The 15,705-nt window shown below is 49.9% G+C and overlaps 1 protein-coding gene across 1 annotated transcript in view; it reads right to left on the minus strand.

Moving 5' to 3' along the window:
* Positions 1-334: 334 nt before the first annotated feature.
* The window catches only part of ST8SIA2 (ST8 alpha-N-acetyl-neuraminide alpha-2,8-sialyltransferase 2), an 18,710-nt gene continuing 3,339 nt past the window's right edge, over positions 335-15,705 (minus strand). Inside the window, exons 4-5 of the mRNA XM_031061126.1 lie at positions 12,898-13,191; positions 335-2,731 (exon numbers count right to left, since the gene is read on the minus strand). Of these exons, the coding sequence (XP_030916986.1) occupies positions 2,446-2,731; positions 12,898-13,191 (580 nt within the window). The 3' untranslated portion in view covers positions 335-2,445. The remainder of the gene's footprint in view (positions 2,732-12,897; positions 13,192-15,705) is intronic.

Genomic DNA, 15,705 nt, shown 5'->3' on the forward strand with positions numbered 1-15,705 from the left:
GAAAAATCCCTTCTCCCATCCCCTTTTCACCCCCCGGCACACCCTCGTTGTGCTGCTGCAGCTTCAGCTCAAAAATCCCTGTAGGCACAGAGAGGACATCCTGATGGCTCTGGATGCCTCCCTGGCACAGCCCTGACACCCACCCCACGTGGGCAAACAAGCCCAGCCTTCCCCTCTCAGCCCAAGGGGTTCCAGAGTCTCCTGGAATTGATCCCATGGGCACTTCATGGTCTTGGCTCCCCCCCTTGCCCTTCTGTTTGAGGAAAACACAGAATAAAAATAAAACCCCCACACATTCGATGAAAATACAGAATAAAAATAAAACCCCTGCACATTGATTTAATTTCCTCTACTTTTATTTAAAAAGAAGGTTTGCTAACAGCAATCAGTACCACGGCCCAGGCCCCTCAATACAACAGTTGGCTTTAGCAGTCCCTGCAGCTCCAGCCCTGCCCTGTCCCTCCCCCTGTGCTGGGGACAAACCTGGGAATTGTCTGGCTTTAAGAACCACTCCTGAATCGTGGGAAGCTCCCTGGGATTGCAGATTACTTCCATCCTGCAGTTTTACTCCTCCTGTCTCAGCTTAAGCCGAGGTTCACAGCCAGGTTTAGCTTTATTGTGAGACTAAAGTCAAGTAAAAATAATATGCAGGGGGAAAAAAAAAAGGCACCAGGTTAAAAAAAAAAAAAAGACATGAAAGAAACGATTTTCTGGTGCTGGAAAGAAACATCCCCTCAGTGGCAGATTAGCCCACATTTATCCACTATAATGTTGCTTATACCTTAATCTTAGCCATCTTCATCTGACACTAATTAGCAGGCTGGAGGCTCCTATGGGTACAGTAGCTTTTACAGCCCAAAACATGAAAGTGAGCTCTTCTTTTTACCACTCGAAGCACTCAGCTTTTAAAGAGACAATGTCAAGTATTTCAGCCCCAAACTGTACACTTTTTAACTTAAAAAACACAGTAGCAGGAGGAGGCCCAAAGGTGATGATAGCCAGCCATGGCAGCAGTGGAGTGCATGCCTGAGGTCTGCCTGTGCAGTGTTATTTACTCTCCCACAAATTAAACCCAAACAGCCCTCGCTGAACCCTGGACTCACCTGCATTCTGGCACTGAGTGCTAATTAGGAGACAAACAGAATAGGCCACAGAGGCAGAAAATGAAACAGAATCATCAGATCAATCTAGTTGCTTCCTTCAAAATGCCCGAAAATCAGAGAAAAAGCAAATGTGGTTATAAAAAATTCTTTATATTTTGGGTTCTGTCTGGCAGGAAAAAAAAAAGGAAGAATTATTTCTATGATGTTCATCACTAGGCAAGCATCCCATCAAGATCCATCTGACATCCTATTTAACTGTTGGGAGTGAGAGATAATTAGGGCTTGAAAGGAATGACAGAGTGGGACTCCAGGAATTCAGCACTGTGTGCTGGCTCTTCAGGGAGAAACTGAAAATAAATTATTTAGACTTGAAAAAGTCCCTTGAAGTCCTGTGGTCTTTCAGCTTGGCTGGGTCTAGGCCTATCATCCATATTTTGGCAGTTTTTGGAGGAGGAAAGAAGGCAGGCTGCTTAGAGGGAACAGCTGGGAATTTGAGGAATTAGAGCTGGATATACTTATGGTTTTCACAAGCCCTGACAGATGCTGGGTGTCCTTGTGACACAGTGAGACTGCTCAATACTAATGGCGCTGCTTTGTGGCAGCAAAGCTCCTTCCTGTGACATTCCAGCATCTCTGCTCCTCGGAAGAGAAATATTCAATATTCAGCAGAAACATTCAGCATCCTCCTCACCATCCCCCTGCCCAGCGCCTCTCTGGAGCCCCTCACACGTGTGAGTGCCACTGGGATCTGCTCCCTGCCACCTCCTGCAGCCCCAGAGGCTTCCCCTGCTCCCAAGGCTGTGCCCACCCTGTGTTTGGATGGATCTGGCCACTGTTCCCTGTGGAGCAGGACCCGGCTCCCGCTCGGTGCCACGGGACCCTGGGCTGTGAGAGCCACCAACAAACCTTCCCTGCCCACCCCCTCCCACCCCACGAGCACGGGGCCAAGGGTGCACCTCGCTGCCCTTGGCCAAACAAACTAACTACCAACCTGGCACCAGTCACGACAAACGGCTCACGGTTACCATCCCCAACACACCCGCAGAAACCAAGGCCACCTCCGCACCTCTCCCGTGGAAGGCAAACACCCTTCGAGTGCAGCAAGCCCCACAGCAAAGGGGGTCTTGCCCAGGCCAGTCCTGTGAGACGCCCCTGCATCTCTCCTGCCCCTCCCTTGGTGAACACCGAACAGTTATAACACTCAGGTCAATATATATAGGTACCACGTAGATATATTTGTGTCGCCTTAACGAAGATGACCAACCCCGCCAGGCACCACTCGTCCTCTCTGCCCCCTTCCCTCCCTTCCTGTGGCTGTGCAGGAACGTGCCTGGGGACCAGCCTACGTGGCCCCATCACACTCCCCCACAGTCAGCTTCAAGGCTCCTTGCTGGTGCAGCGTCTTTAAGGCTTTGAACTCCAGGGGCATGGTGTGCGGGCTGGCCTGCGAGGTGTAGCCGTACTTGAGGCTGTCGTAGTAGTGGTACTTGACTGGGTTCTGGTTCTGGTCCAGGGGGAAGGGCCAGAAGCCATAGAGATAGATCTGGTTGCAGAAGCGGGTGGCCAGGGTGTACATGAGGAGGCCGGTGGTGGGGCGCTTGATGTGCACCTTGTTGGTCAGCCAGTACCTGCAAAGGGACACGGAGCCTGTTATTCACACAGCACACCCTGCTCTGCACCTTCTCCCTCTCCAGCCCCTCGCTGAGGTGTATTGGTGATGCAAAGTGACAGGATTCTGACTGGCAGGGCTCTTCATGCCAAGGAAAAGCCTCTCCAGGGACTGCATGCTCCTGCTCTCTGCCTGCTGGCTACATCTCACTTGTTGCTATGGCACTGAAGCATCTCGTGCCTCGACAATCCTTTATGAAAAACAAATTGCTTGCAACAGTGGCCCTCGGTACTTCAGCCTACAATTATCTTCCAATCAACCTTGGAGATCAATACCACAGACCAAAGCATCCACATGTCAAGTAGACTCCAACAACCCCTCGAAGCAGACACAGTCAAACACATGCTGATGGCTTTCATTGATGAATGGAGATTTTACTCTGACAGCAAACACGACAGGGCTAGAAAAACATCTGCCTTGGAACAAAGGGTCACCAGGCTGAAAGAGCTAAAATGCACTGCTGAGTTCCCATTACACCCAGCCACTGCTGCTGTGATCCTGAACCAAAATTCATCACCACACTCGGCAGCACGAGTCCATCAGACACACAATATGGCACACTGCAACAGAAAATGTGAGATATGGAGGTCAGCTGTGCTCACTGCTGGGAAACACGTTAGTTTATATGAGGGATGGCAAAAAGAACAGGGGAAGCATGCAGGGATGTAGTGATGCAGCAGCAGAAATGGTATCAGCTGTGGTATTTTGGGCTGCTGATAAAAATTATTGCAGAATCAACATCCTGTAAGATGATGTTTCCAGCGCCCTGTATTTATTGCAAAAGCAACTTATCTGGTTCGCCCAGGAAAACACTGTCAAGAGGAGCAAAATAAGAAAGCAAAAGGTTTGGGGAGGTAGAAAATATCCCCATCAGGCACAGTCCCTCCTCCCCCAGCATGTCTGATGCCAGAGCAGGCAGGGCTGGTGCAGGCGGCACATCCTGCTGTGCCAAAGCCTCTCTGGATTATTTTTAAAGGCGAGTGACTGGCAGCACCTTGGACAAAAGGCACGAGGAAGCAGAGCAGAGCACGTGCCACTTCTGTGCCCTCTCCAGATGTCTGGGATCCTGAGGCAGGTCCTGCAGTGGCAGTGGAGCCCCAGGAAGTGCCTTGCTCCTCATTTGCACTTTCTGCTGGGCTCCTGAGGGTCTGGTGCTCAGACAGCAGGAACCCTTGGGAGAGCTGAGCCTTAATCCTGCAAATTAGCTTTTCAAGAAAGCCATTAAAATTTAGCAACCGAGGCACAAAACGTGCTTGCTTGTTCTCAGCCAGATAAGAGAAAAAATTGACTTTTCTGGTGAATCAAATTCTGGAAGCAGAGTGACCTCCTCAGCATATGCAGGAAGGGCACAGGGACAGTTTTTTGGGGTGGCACATCCATGGGTGTTCAAGCAAAGGATGAATATGATGTTTTGGGAGGGAGATCTTTGCCTGGCTCAAGCTGGCATCCAGCACAAAAACAGAGCAAGGAACTGGGGGAAAAGCAGTATAATCAGCATTTCCTGTGCTTGCCCAGCCATGGGGCTGTGCTGGGGGGAGCCAGCAGAGCTCACTGCAGTGCCACAGCCACCTGCTCCCACTGGTAGCCATAAAGCAGCCTCCTTGATGAGTTTATGGGTAAGCACATTAGCCCCCCAGTGTGCAGAGGGAAATGGGAGATTATCACAACCATTTAACACTGTGAGTTAGGGTCTCCTCATGCAGCAGGGAAGCCACCTGGGAAGAACTGTCAAGTCGTATTAACCAGCTGGCTTTGAGGGAGGACAACTGTCTGGGTTTGTCCTGCAGCTGCTTTAGCCTCAAAACTCTCCTTTCTATCAATTTACCAGCTGGAGTACACAGAAAAATACTGGTGACTTTTTGCCCTCCCAAAATACTGACTTTTGTGTTTTGTTGAGAGGCTCTATGAACATCCAAGGGTCCTGACAGCAAGATGAAGTGATTCTTGTACAGAGGCACAGGCCATGCATGTGACCACCAGTTTCATGCATATTAACAAGGAGAAAAATGACCTGGGTCAGGCACTGAAGCACCCTATAGACACATGCTGACCTCTGCAGCCCAGCACACACAAAAAACCCTACCAATCCCAACAAGTGTGCACAAACCACCACCCAAAACCAGCCCTAACACAACCAGCCCAGGGTATCCACCCCACCAAAGGCAGCTAGTGAGCACTCACTTGATAATAGTGGGTGTTGACAATAGGGGTAGGGAACACTCACAAGATATTTTTTTAATAATGAAAATCAAAACCTGTCTCTTTTGTCTGTGTCTCCCTTTGTTGCGGGCAGGGCATTGCAAAAACCCCACTCACGCAGCGTTATAAATTCTCAGTGCAGCTTTGAGAGGGGGTGAGGGACTCCAGGCTGTCCCAAACCACCCACAGGGATGACATAACATAACACATCATGCCCAATCCATAAAACAGGCCATCCCATTGCTCCTGCAATTTGTTTCCTGCACAGTGAAGGTGGGAAATCCTCTGCTGAGGTCTGGGAAATACTTTTTAATGACTGGTTTGTGATGGGAAATATGCAACACCTTCCTCTTATCACTCCCACCACTGTCCAGCTGAGACAGCAGCCACAACCCTGGTGCAGGAGAGAACAGCTGGGGATGGAAATAAAACCTAATTAATTCTATAAATCCAAATGAGGTTGTCTGGGCGCACATGGGATGCTGTGTCAACAGCACACCTTTAATATGTGAGGTCCAGGATTTTAATTAGGAGGAAAGATAATCTTGAAGCAGGCAGTAATTATTTTTCAAACTGGCTACACCAATCACCATAACTATTAACTGCAACATTTTATGGAAAGAGACAGCAATTAAAAGAGAAGAGCAAAGAGCAGTCCTGAAACCCAATCCCTCTGCTCTAAGAGCTGTTCTCCCAGTGAGGAGCTGGTGTAAATAAACCCTCAGGGGTGGATGCAGCTCCTGAGATTGGCAGGAGCCTGAGCAGGATCGGAACAGGAACCAGGATTCTGTCAGGGAAACATTGCCTGAGACAGCTCTGGTTTCAGATCATGGTGGTGACAGATGGAAAGTGCCATCAGATCTTCAAGGCCATCTTCTCTAAGGAGGCAGCCTAGACACAAGCCCTGACACCTTCTTGAACTGAGACTTAAGAAGAGCAGCTCAGAGAGTCTCATCCTACAGCTGGGGGATGGTTCTGGCTGCTCCTCATCTCCTAATCCTCCACTGGAGATGATCAGAAGGTTCCTAAGGCAGAACCTCTGCCAGGTGCCTTTTCTCAGGGAAAGAAACTGCTGTGCTGGGACCTCAAAACCCAGTGGGAATCCTGCAGGAGACAACACTTTGACACTGTCCTAGAATGCCACACGAGCCAGGGAAGGTGGCACCTCCCCACTGCACACCTGGAGCACCTGCCCCACCACACTGAGAGTGCTCAGCCTCCCTGAATCTGAGGAGAAGAGCCTGGCCTGGATCTGGGCTGCAATGCAGAACTCCTCCCTGCAGGCAGCACTCATGCTAGAGAGGGCAGGGGTCTGCTCTCTGCTCACCAACCTGACATGCCTGAGAAAAACCTAAACCTCCTGGTAAGGGTTAACCCACAGGATAAACTTAACAGCAAATCCATTGCCCTTTTGAAATGATTAAAAGACATAGGTCAATGAAGAAATCAAATTCCAGCAGTTATCAGCCGCATTATTTCATGACACAAATCAGAATAGCTGAAATAATGGAACTTCGGACTCTTTTAAAGAAGCTAACTCATGAAAGGGTGATATAAACACAAGCTGTTGTGGAGGTGCTGGTCCTTGAGTGGCAGCAGTGTTTTATCAGTCTGCCACACACACCCTGCTCCAGTAACACCCAGGAAAACCAGGCACAGATAACCAGAGTGAGTGCCCTGACTGAGGCTGGCGCAGGGGGGACAGGAGCTGCTGGTGCTGCCAGGGGACAGAACCCAGGGCTGGGTGGATGGAGATGAAGTGCTGGAGCCCAGGGAGCAGCTGATATCCCCCATTCAGATTTTCCAGCCCTTTTTCTGTCCAGGTATTGAGTTTCCTCTGTCACCTCCACCAGAACAGCCAAGAGCCACGAGCAGTGATGAGAGCTGTGCTGGACAAGCAGGAATGGGCATGTCCCCATCCAGATGCTAACACTGACTCCAAAAACTGCATCTGGTGTCAGCTGGGCTTTATCCACAGGCTGGACAAAGCCCAAACACCAAACCCAGCCTCCTTGTCTAGACTGGGTCCAGACCATGTAGCCTGGTTCTGCCTTTGGTGACTCGGCACAAGAAAATTAGCTCTGAGCCACAGATAAAAAACTCTCCTCTCCTCCAGATCTTGAGCTGTGATGTTTTTTCAAACACATATGGTACTCAACACCCTCAAGTTAAAGCTTTTCTAAACAGACAAAAAAGAAAAATAATTGAGAATAACCTTCTTTCTTTCACCTTTCCTTTCTACGCCACTTCGCTTCTTTTGAAAAAGAAAAGACTGAACCTTCCAGATTAACAAATTGACGCTCTTGGGCCCCCAGTGCAGACACACCACAGCTTGGGTTCAAGGTGCCTCAAGTGCAGGAGAGGAGAGGATAATAGCTCACACAAGGACTTTTTCTGCAGGATTTCCACTGATCTAACCCACACAAGGCTTTATGGGTGTCCACAGCTCCCCCTCACACCCCACTCCACTCACACACTTGTCAATGGCTGTTTTCTTTTCCTACACCCTTTGAACATCTTTTTGCCTTATCTGAGCGCAGGACCACAGCCCTTAAACCCTTTGTTTAATGTTTAGGGGAAGGGTTTAAGGCACAAGAGCCCAGGGCAGGTATTTCAGAGGAGCCCCTGTGAGCATGGAACTCCATCAGGGAGGAAAGGATGAAGGAGCTGCTTTGGAAAACCCACAAGTGATTGATGCTGGCCCGACACTGCTGGACACAGCAGAACCAACCCTGAGACACAGGGTGAGAAAAACAGAGCTGGGAGGGCTCTGAAAGGGAAAAGCAGGAGCTTGGTGATGTGTTAGAGAAAAGCAGAGGCTGTGGAGGGATGCAGTGGAAGGAGCAGGTCAGAACCATCTGCACACCTGTCCTGGGTGAGGCAAAGGGGGCTGGAATGGAGGTGGCATGATGGGGACACGAGGAGAGGAGGGAGCAGGCGTGGGTTTCCACCAGGAGGGCTCCCAGGACGGCTGATGGATGGCAAAGGCAGCCCTGGAACCCTGCAAAGGTGAGGGCTCAGCCCCTGCTTGGGTGTGAGGGGCCAGGCAGACACCCAAGGCAAAGAGGAATGCACCCTGTGGCTGTGAGGATGCAGCTCTGAGTGCATGATTGTCCTGAAGAGCACACAACAGCTGTCACAGCTGCTTGGGTTTAAACCTAATGGGAGACCAAGCCAAGGAGCTGGAAGGTTTATTGATTTTTAATTTTTTTTTTCCTCTCAAGAAGCCCTTAACAAAATCTTATGGGACTGGAATTGGTTACTGCCAAGAGCCCCTTGTGATGGACACAGGGAGAAATGCTAGAGCAGATCAGACAAAGTGAAATGTGTCCCTGAATTCCCTGCAAGCAGTGACAGACAAACCTCCCAGCACAATTATTTTCCCTCTCTGCCTGCATTCCATGTTATTTCTCTAACGAAAGCTGCATTGCAATGGGGATTACAAGGATTTTTGGAGACACTAACAGGCAACTTGTAAGGGGTTTGCTTGCTCCCCTCGCCAGAGGAATTGCTCAGGGGACATTTTATGGAACCACTGCAAAGTAAGGATGCACACACCCTGAAACACAGGGGTGGCTCCCTGCCACCAAACTGCTCCCTCTCCAGCCCTGGGGGTGACCTGGCTCCTTTCTGGGCTCCTGGAATGCTGAAGGCTCTCTCCCCTCCTGGTGAGAGCTGAACCGTGTGAGAAAAGCTGCCACTATCAGCAAACATTTAAAGCACCCTCACAGCTTGAAAGGTGATGTCTCAAATGATGCTGTTAAGGACAACAAAACCAAATGCTCTTTACTTATCCCGGCAATGCACCCTCTACAAATGCCTCAAAATGCACTGAAAATTATAGGAAAAAGGCTCAATTGCCACTTGAAATGAGTTTTGGTTTGAGGGAAAGCAGAGCAGGACAATAAATACTGTGGTTCAAGGAGAAGTCAAGGGCTCACAAATGTATCTTGCTGGTAGTGGAGAAAGAAAAGGCAACACTTTTGTGGCCAAATTGAAGTTGGCTGAGATGTCAGCCTTTGTAGAAAGTGCTATTCCTTGGGAAAAAAAAATATAAAGGGGTGCCTTGGCTGAAAAACTTCCCCCATTTCTCATTTCTTTGTGAGTTCCTAATCAACTCGAGGTAGATGATAAAAGGTAGTTTTATCCAAAAAGGGAGAAGATGGGACCTCTCTGCAAGAGCAGCCCACTGCAGCACAGAGGGATGTGCTGAGGGGCTTTGTGGGTTATTCATTCTCTGCTGCACACCACATGCCACAAAATGTCTTTGTTTCACCAATCTCAGGTCTGTCAAATAAAAACACAGTGCCATGAACCAGCACAGAGAGAGCTGCAGAGACAGAGGATGTTGGAGACCATGCCCTTCATAAGCAAAAACATGGGATGATCACAGGAACTGGACAGTGACACAGAAGATGGATAAGCAAACTCCTGGTGATTCTGGTCCTGAGGAAGGACTCCTTCACCCCAAACCACATCACATCAATTACCCTGAGCAGATGGTCAAGACAGCCCCATTGGTACCTGAGAGATCTCCTACACAGCCCCAAGAGCATCACCCACCTCCCTCAGCCGTGCCCAGTTCATTCCGCTCTGCCTGCACCACTCTCAAATCCACCCCAGTCCAAACCTGCACCAAGGAAAGGGTTAACACTGACTCAGAACAGCACAGCCCTTCACCCCCAGCCCAGGGTGAGCCCTCTGGGAGCTCCTGGGTCAGTGCTGAAGTGCTCCCATCAGCTCTGCCTTTCTGAGGGGGCTGCACCTCTCATTAGACTAATTGCTAATCAGTAGGCATCCTTGTTTTGCTGCTGACCGTCGTGAGAGCAGCAGGGCAGGTCAGGCAGCAGCTCCCGTGGCTTGGAGGGCAATCCCTGACGAGGATCAGCATGGCCTCTGTGGCTATAATTGAATTAGTGCTGCCCCTGTGCTGCCAGGAGGCACCTGGCACTGCCCCAGCACGGTGACCAGCCCAGGGCACGGCAGGCAGGGCTTGGCTGCATCTCCAACCTGGACCCTGGGGGCTGCCACCAGCACCAGCCACTGTCCAGCTGCCACCCCCAGCACTCCCAGCGCCCTCCAGGTGCCTGCTGCCCTCACTGGCTGCACCTCTGAGCCCCTGGAGGGTCCGAGAAGCCAAAAACCTCGTTCCTTGCATGGGAGCCCAGTGGAGTTACACTAAAAGAAGGAAGGAAGGATTCTAGGAAGGTTTCCAGGAAGGATTCCAGGATTCCAGGAAGGATTCCAGGATTCCAGGAAGGATTCCAGGAAGGAAGGAAGGAAGGATTCCAGGAAAGAAGGAAGGATTCCAGGAAGGATTCCAGGAAGGAAGGAAGGATTCCAGGAAAGAAGGAAGGATTCCAGGAAGGATTCCAGGAAGAATTCCAGGAAGGAAGGAAGGATTCCAGGAAAGAAGGAAGGATTCCAGGAAGGATTCCAGGAAGAATTCCAGGAAGGAAGGAAGGATTCCAGGAAGGATTCCAGGAAGGAAGGAAGGATTCCAGGAAAGAAGGAAGGATTCCAGGAAGGAATCCAGGAAGGATGGATTCCAGGGAGGATTCCAGGAAGGAAGGAAGGATTCCAGGATTCCAGGCAGGAAGGAAGGCACTGCTCCAAGCCATGGCTGCATTGCTCTGTGACAATGGAGCCCCTGGGCTTCTCCCAAGATCCCTGCACCTCCTCCTGCAGCCAGGCAGCTCCTGCCAGCCACAGGTGGTGGCTCCAACCCTGCTCTGCTGGAGCTGCACAGGCTCAGCCAGCGTGCCAGCCAGCCCAGCTGGACCACAGGGACACAGGCAGGCCAGGGAGATGCTGTGAGGTGGAAGATAAGCCCAGCAGCTGAGCTTGTGGAGGCATCCTCCTCTCCCACGGGAAAGGGATGCCTAACCCTTGCCAACTCCTCTGCAAAGCTTCCTATGGGAAGTTTCTGGCGCTGGGAATGGTTGCCAGCACAGGATTAGCAGCCTGTTGATTTAGAGGGCTTATTACAGCAGCTTAATTCTATTTTGACAGGTGAAAGTAAGTCAATTATGGCTAGAAATAGCTCTGAATTTGGGTTGTGGGATTTTTTTCCCTTCCTGTCTTCCCCTTCTGTGAGTTGTGGTATCATTTCCTTCCCTTTTTTGCCTCAAAGCCAGTGTTTTCTGTGAGATGCCTCTCTGGCCCAGGGCAGCCTCTAACACTTGGGGCAGGTGTGGTACTTGCTCATTATTGCTGCCTGTGAGGCACATGGCACCACTCCACTCCTCCCAGGCTGCCCTAGAGCCCCTCCTTGGGCTTGCCCCTGGCAGAAATGACCCCAAAACCTGTCCCCTACCCACCCCCAGCACTGACACAACCTGAGCTGGGACAGCAAACACCCAGCAGGGACCAGCTGAGACTCAGAGGTGTGCAGGAGAAGTGCTCAGAGGAATCAAGGGACGTTAATGCTGAGGCTTTTTAGAACTGGGAGCACCAGCAACACAAGGAAATTGCCATCCTGTGAGATTAACGGGGTCTGGTCAGGATCAGAGGACAACTGCTGCCATAAGTCATCTCCAGAAAAAGTCACTGTCTGCCTCAACTCCCTAAATGCCTAAGAATCATGATCTTCCTAGAGAAATAAAGCACAAAAGCAAAAGCCTACCCCATTCCCAAGTCATTTACATGAAAATCTCACCCCTGGGGCTCTCTTTCTTTTATTTTCTCTCTTTTCTCATTCCCACCACAGCTGTGTCTCCTGTACACCCGAAGATCAGGCAGAGAACAGAAAGAGCCTTTCCTTCCCTCAGAGCAAACCCAGTCACCAGCACCTGGCCCTGTTTATGTGACCAGCAGGATCAGACCACGTCACTCCCCTCCCAGCCAGGCTCACACAGGAGCTCCCTGACTCGAGGAGCTGTGTCAGACCTGTGCCACTGAAGCACAAGGTGACAAATCTCACGGCTAGCTCAGTGCTCACCCATTTCTCCAAGGAAAGCCCTAACTACAGGTTTGGGAGTTATGGTGATGCCCCAGGAAAGCCCTGGAGGTTTGGATATTGCTAAAAGCCCTCACACTCAGAGAGCACAGTGGGGAGCACCTGCTCACAAGTTCCTATCTGTCATTGTCACATTTTCTGAAAAATCCTCTTTGCCCAGGATTCTTCTCCTGGGAAGCTGAGAAGCCTCAGAGAGGGATGAAAACAATAATTATCTGACTGCTTCTCCTGTGTTTTGCTGCTTTGGACTGTGGTTGGAGATTGTTTATCCAACACGTGAATTGTTTCAACTTAATGACCAATCACGGTCCAGCTGTGCTGGGACTCTGGAAGCAGTCAGGAGTTTTTATTAAAAACTTCTGTAAGTATCTTTATTCTTTGGTATGGTTTTAATATAGCATTCTATAATATAATATAATATGATGTGATATAATATGATATATGATATAATATGATATAATATGATATGATATGATATAATATGATATGATATATGATATGACCTTATATTACAGAATGCTATACTAAAACCATACTAAAGAGTAAAGATACTTACAGAAGTTTTTAATAAAAACTGGTGACTGCTTCTAGAGTCCCAGAGTCCATATAATATAATATAATATAATATAATATAATATAATATAATATAATATAATATAATATAGTATATGATATGATATGATATGATATCATGTCATATCATATCATATCATAATAAATCAGCCTTCTGAGAACATGGAGTCAGATTCTCAACTCCCCCTCCGTCCTGGGGATGTCACAAATACCACACTTATCTAGGGACCGTCCACCACCCCATCCTCATGGTATGCAGAAGGGAACAACTGGTGCTGTTTTCCTGCAGGAAAACAATCTGGGGATGCCTCAAGCCTGGGGATCCCAGCAGCCCAGGGATCCCTCTCCAGTGAGCCCAGAGGATGCTGGCTGGAGCTCGGCAGAGCGGCGCTCACCCTCGGACCGCGTGCAGCAGGCGCAGCGAGGGGTAGGCAGTCCTGACGTTGATGTGGTGCTTCAGGATGAGCTCGTTCACCCACTCCACCCTCTCCTTGCCCCCCTTGGCCATGAAGGCTGGGATCCAGAGGATGCTGCCGTTGAGGCTGTGCAGGCGCTGCAGCAGCTTCTCCCGCCACGTCTCGTTCACCAGGTCCTCGAAGGCGCGCTGGATCACCGAGGGGTTCATGGTCACCAGGTCTGTCTTCATGCCCACGTCCTGGGAGTACTCCTGCACGGGGGCCAGGTTGCACCTGCAAAGGGGAACAGCCAGCAGCTCTGTTTAATGCACTGAGAGAGGGCAGTGATGGGCAGGAACAGGGAGTGGTGCCAAAAGCCAGGGCTGGTGACATTGTGCCCGTTTGCCCGTGGTTTTGGGAGGAAGAGGAGGGAGAATGACTCTCTGCAGTAAATTAGTGATGATGAGCCATCTCCATCTCAGCCACCACCCCTCAGCATGATGGCATGTGCACACATGTCCCCCTGGGACCAGGCTAGTGTCAGCCACAACTGTGGTGTCACCTGGGTGGATTGCAGGGAGCAGCAGCTCTTCTGGTGCCCCTAAAAAATAACATCAGCAACAAAGCTCCTGTCTCTGCTCTCATGGCAGGTTTTAGACAAAACAGCCTTTTCCACTCAAGGAAAGCACTTGCCTCTTAATTCCAGCCCTGCTGCGGTAACATTACCCCAAAGGCCTTTTCTCCCCTGGTGAGTCTCTGCAAACATCAGACCTGGTGGCACCATGGTGACACTGACACCAGCAGGAGAGGGATGCCAGGACATGGTCTCCACAGGGTCTGGCTGTCTGGAGCCTGTGACCCTCAAAAAACACCTTTTTCTGCAGTGTTCATTGGTGCCTCCTCTCAGATTGTACATGTGGGCATGGGCCATGTATCTTGAGCCACAGCAGTGCGAGGGCTGAGGGCCTGTGGGACAAACTCCCAGCAAATCACCCTGGTTATAGAGTGGTTTCCTACAGCTCCTTCAGGGGGGTCACCTGTGTCTGTGCCATGCCCATGGCACAGGGCAAATGGCACCGGGAACCAGCTGATGGGGAGATGCAGAGAGATGCTCCCCCAACCCCCTAAAAACCAGAGGCTACCCATGCTTGCACACTGAGTGCTCTGCTGTGGTGTTTGACAGTGAAGTTACAGTATTTAACAAGCAGGAATTGCATCCTAAGCTTCTGCCTTGATAATCAGATATTATTACTGTTTTCTCTACTTACAGCTGGGGAAAATAAGGGAAAACCCAGCTACTGGCACGGGGGCCTTTTGATTGACTCACTTCAGGAGTGAATTCAGTAAAAATAAACATTGGACCTGTTTCCTGGACACAGACCCAATCACTGGTCACTGCCAACCCCGCTGAAAAGGCTGCCTGGATGGAGCAAACCTTCCTCAGGAAGATGCAGGCTCCAGCAGTGGCTCAGACAACCTACAGTGGGAAGTGTGTCTGTGCCAGACCTGCACCAGCACATGGCTGGGGAGAAGCTGCTCAAAATCCCCATCCTCACATCCAGAAAAGCTTTTCTCCAGCAATTTTGCTGCCTGACATGAGTGCCCCTCGCTGAACTTTGCCAGAACCACAGTAAGCAGTTTTTCCCTCTGCTCACTCGTGTTCCAGTTGAGGATGATGCTCTATCCCCCGTGGGCAGGCTGGAGCTGCCAGCAGCCAGGCAGCTGGAGCAGCAGGGCTTGAGAGGGGGACAGAGGTGACATTATCCTCATTGCCACGTCACACCAGCACCGCCTCTGTGAGCTGCTGATGGATTGGGCTGTCCTTGTAATAGACTCACCAGAAAACAAATGTCTGCATGTACATAAATCATCTGTGGATTCCACAGCCTCTCAGCTAACAGGGGCATCAGGTTGGGAGGGCAGGAGCTCCTCCTCTCCACTTCAGACACCTCCAGAAGTGAATTTGGTGTGTCCCAGCAGGGCTCAGGACGTGCTGCTGCAGGTCCCTGGGGCAGTGCAGCACTGGGGACAGAGGGGACACAGGGCACTGTCACACCTGGGCATGTGGTGCCAGGGCATTGTGTGGTGCACGCTTGTGCTCAAGGGCAGAAATGAATCAGGTTTGTGAGGGCCCAGGATGGGGTTTGTTTGCAAGAGGACAAACCTGAGAGGAGGTTGAGGGGGTAAATGGTGCACCATGAGAAGAGACAAGGTGCACTTACAAGAACACATGGGAAGCACTTGGAGATGCATGCAAGGGTTTCCAGCAGAACTCTGAGTGCATGTGGGGCTGTGAGGCCGTGCTGCCCCAGCTGACCTGGACTCCAGCCCCCTGCACTGCTCCCAAAGCCCCTCTGTGTCACCATCACATTCTCTGAAAAATCTCTTTGCCAGGATTTCTTCTCCTGGGAAGGTGAGAAGCCTCAGAGAGAAATGAAAACAACAATTATCTGGTTGCTTCTCCTGTTTTGCTGCTTTGGAATATGGCTGGAGATTGTTTATCCAACAGGTGGCTGCTTGATTGGTTTCATGTGAATTCTTTTTACTTAATGACCAATCATTGTCCAGCTGTGTCTGGACTCTGGAAGCAGTCAGGAGTTTTAATTAGTATCTTGTCAAGCCTTCTGTAAGTGTCCTTTGTCTGTTCTTTAGTATAGTTTTGGTATAGTATAGTTTTAGTACAGTATTCTATAATGTAATGTAATATAATATAATATAATGTAATGTAATATAATGTAATATAATATGTGATATAATTAATATTATATAATATGATATAATAATAGAAATATAGAAATAATATATAAT

The sequence above is a fragment of the Geospiza fortis genome, unplaced genomic scaffold (assembly GCF_000277835.1).
Source record: "Geospiza fortis unplaced genomic scaffold, GeoFor_1.0 scaffold330, whole genome shotgun sequence".
NCBI lineage: Eukaryota > Metazoa > Chordata > Aves > Passeriformes > Thraupidae > Geospiza > Geospiza fortis.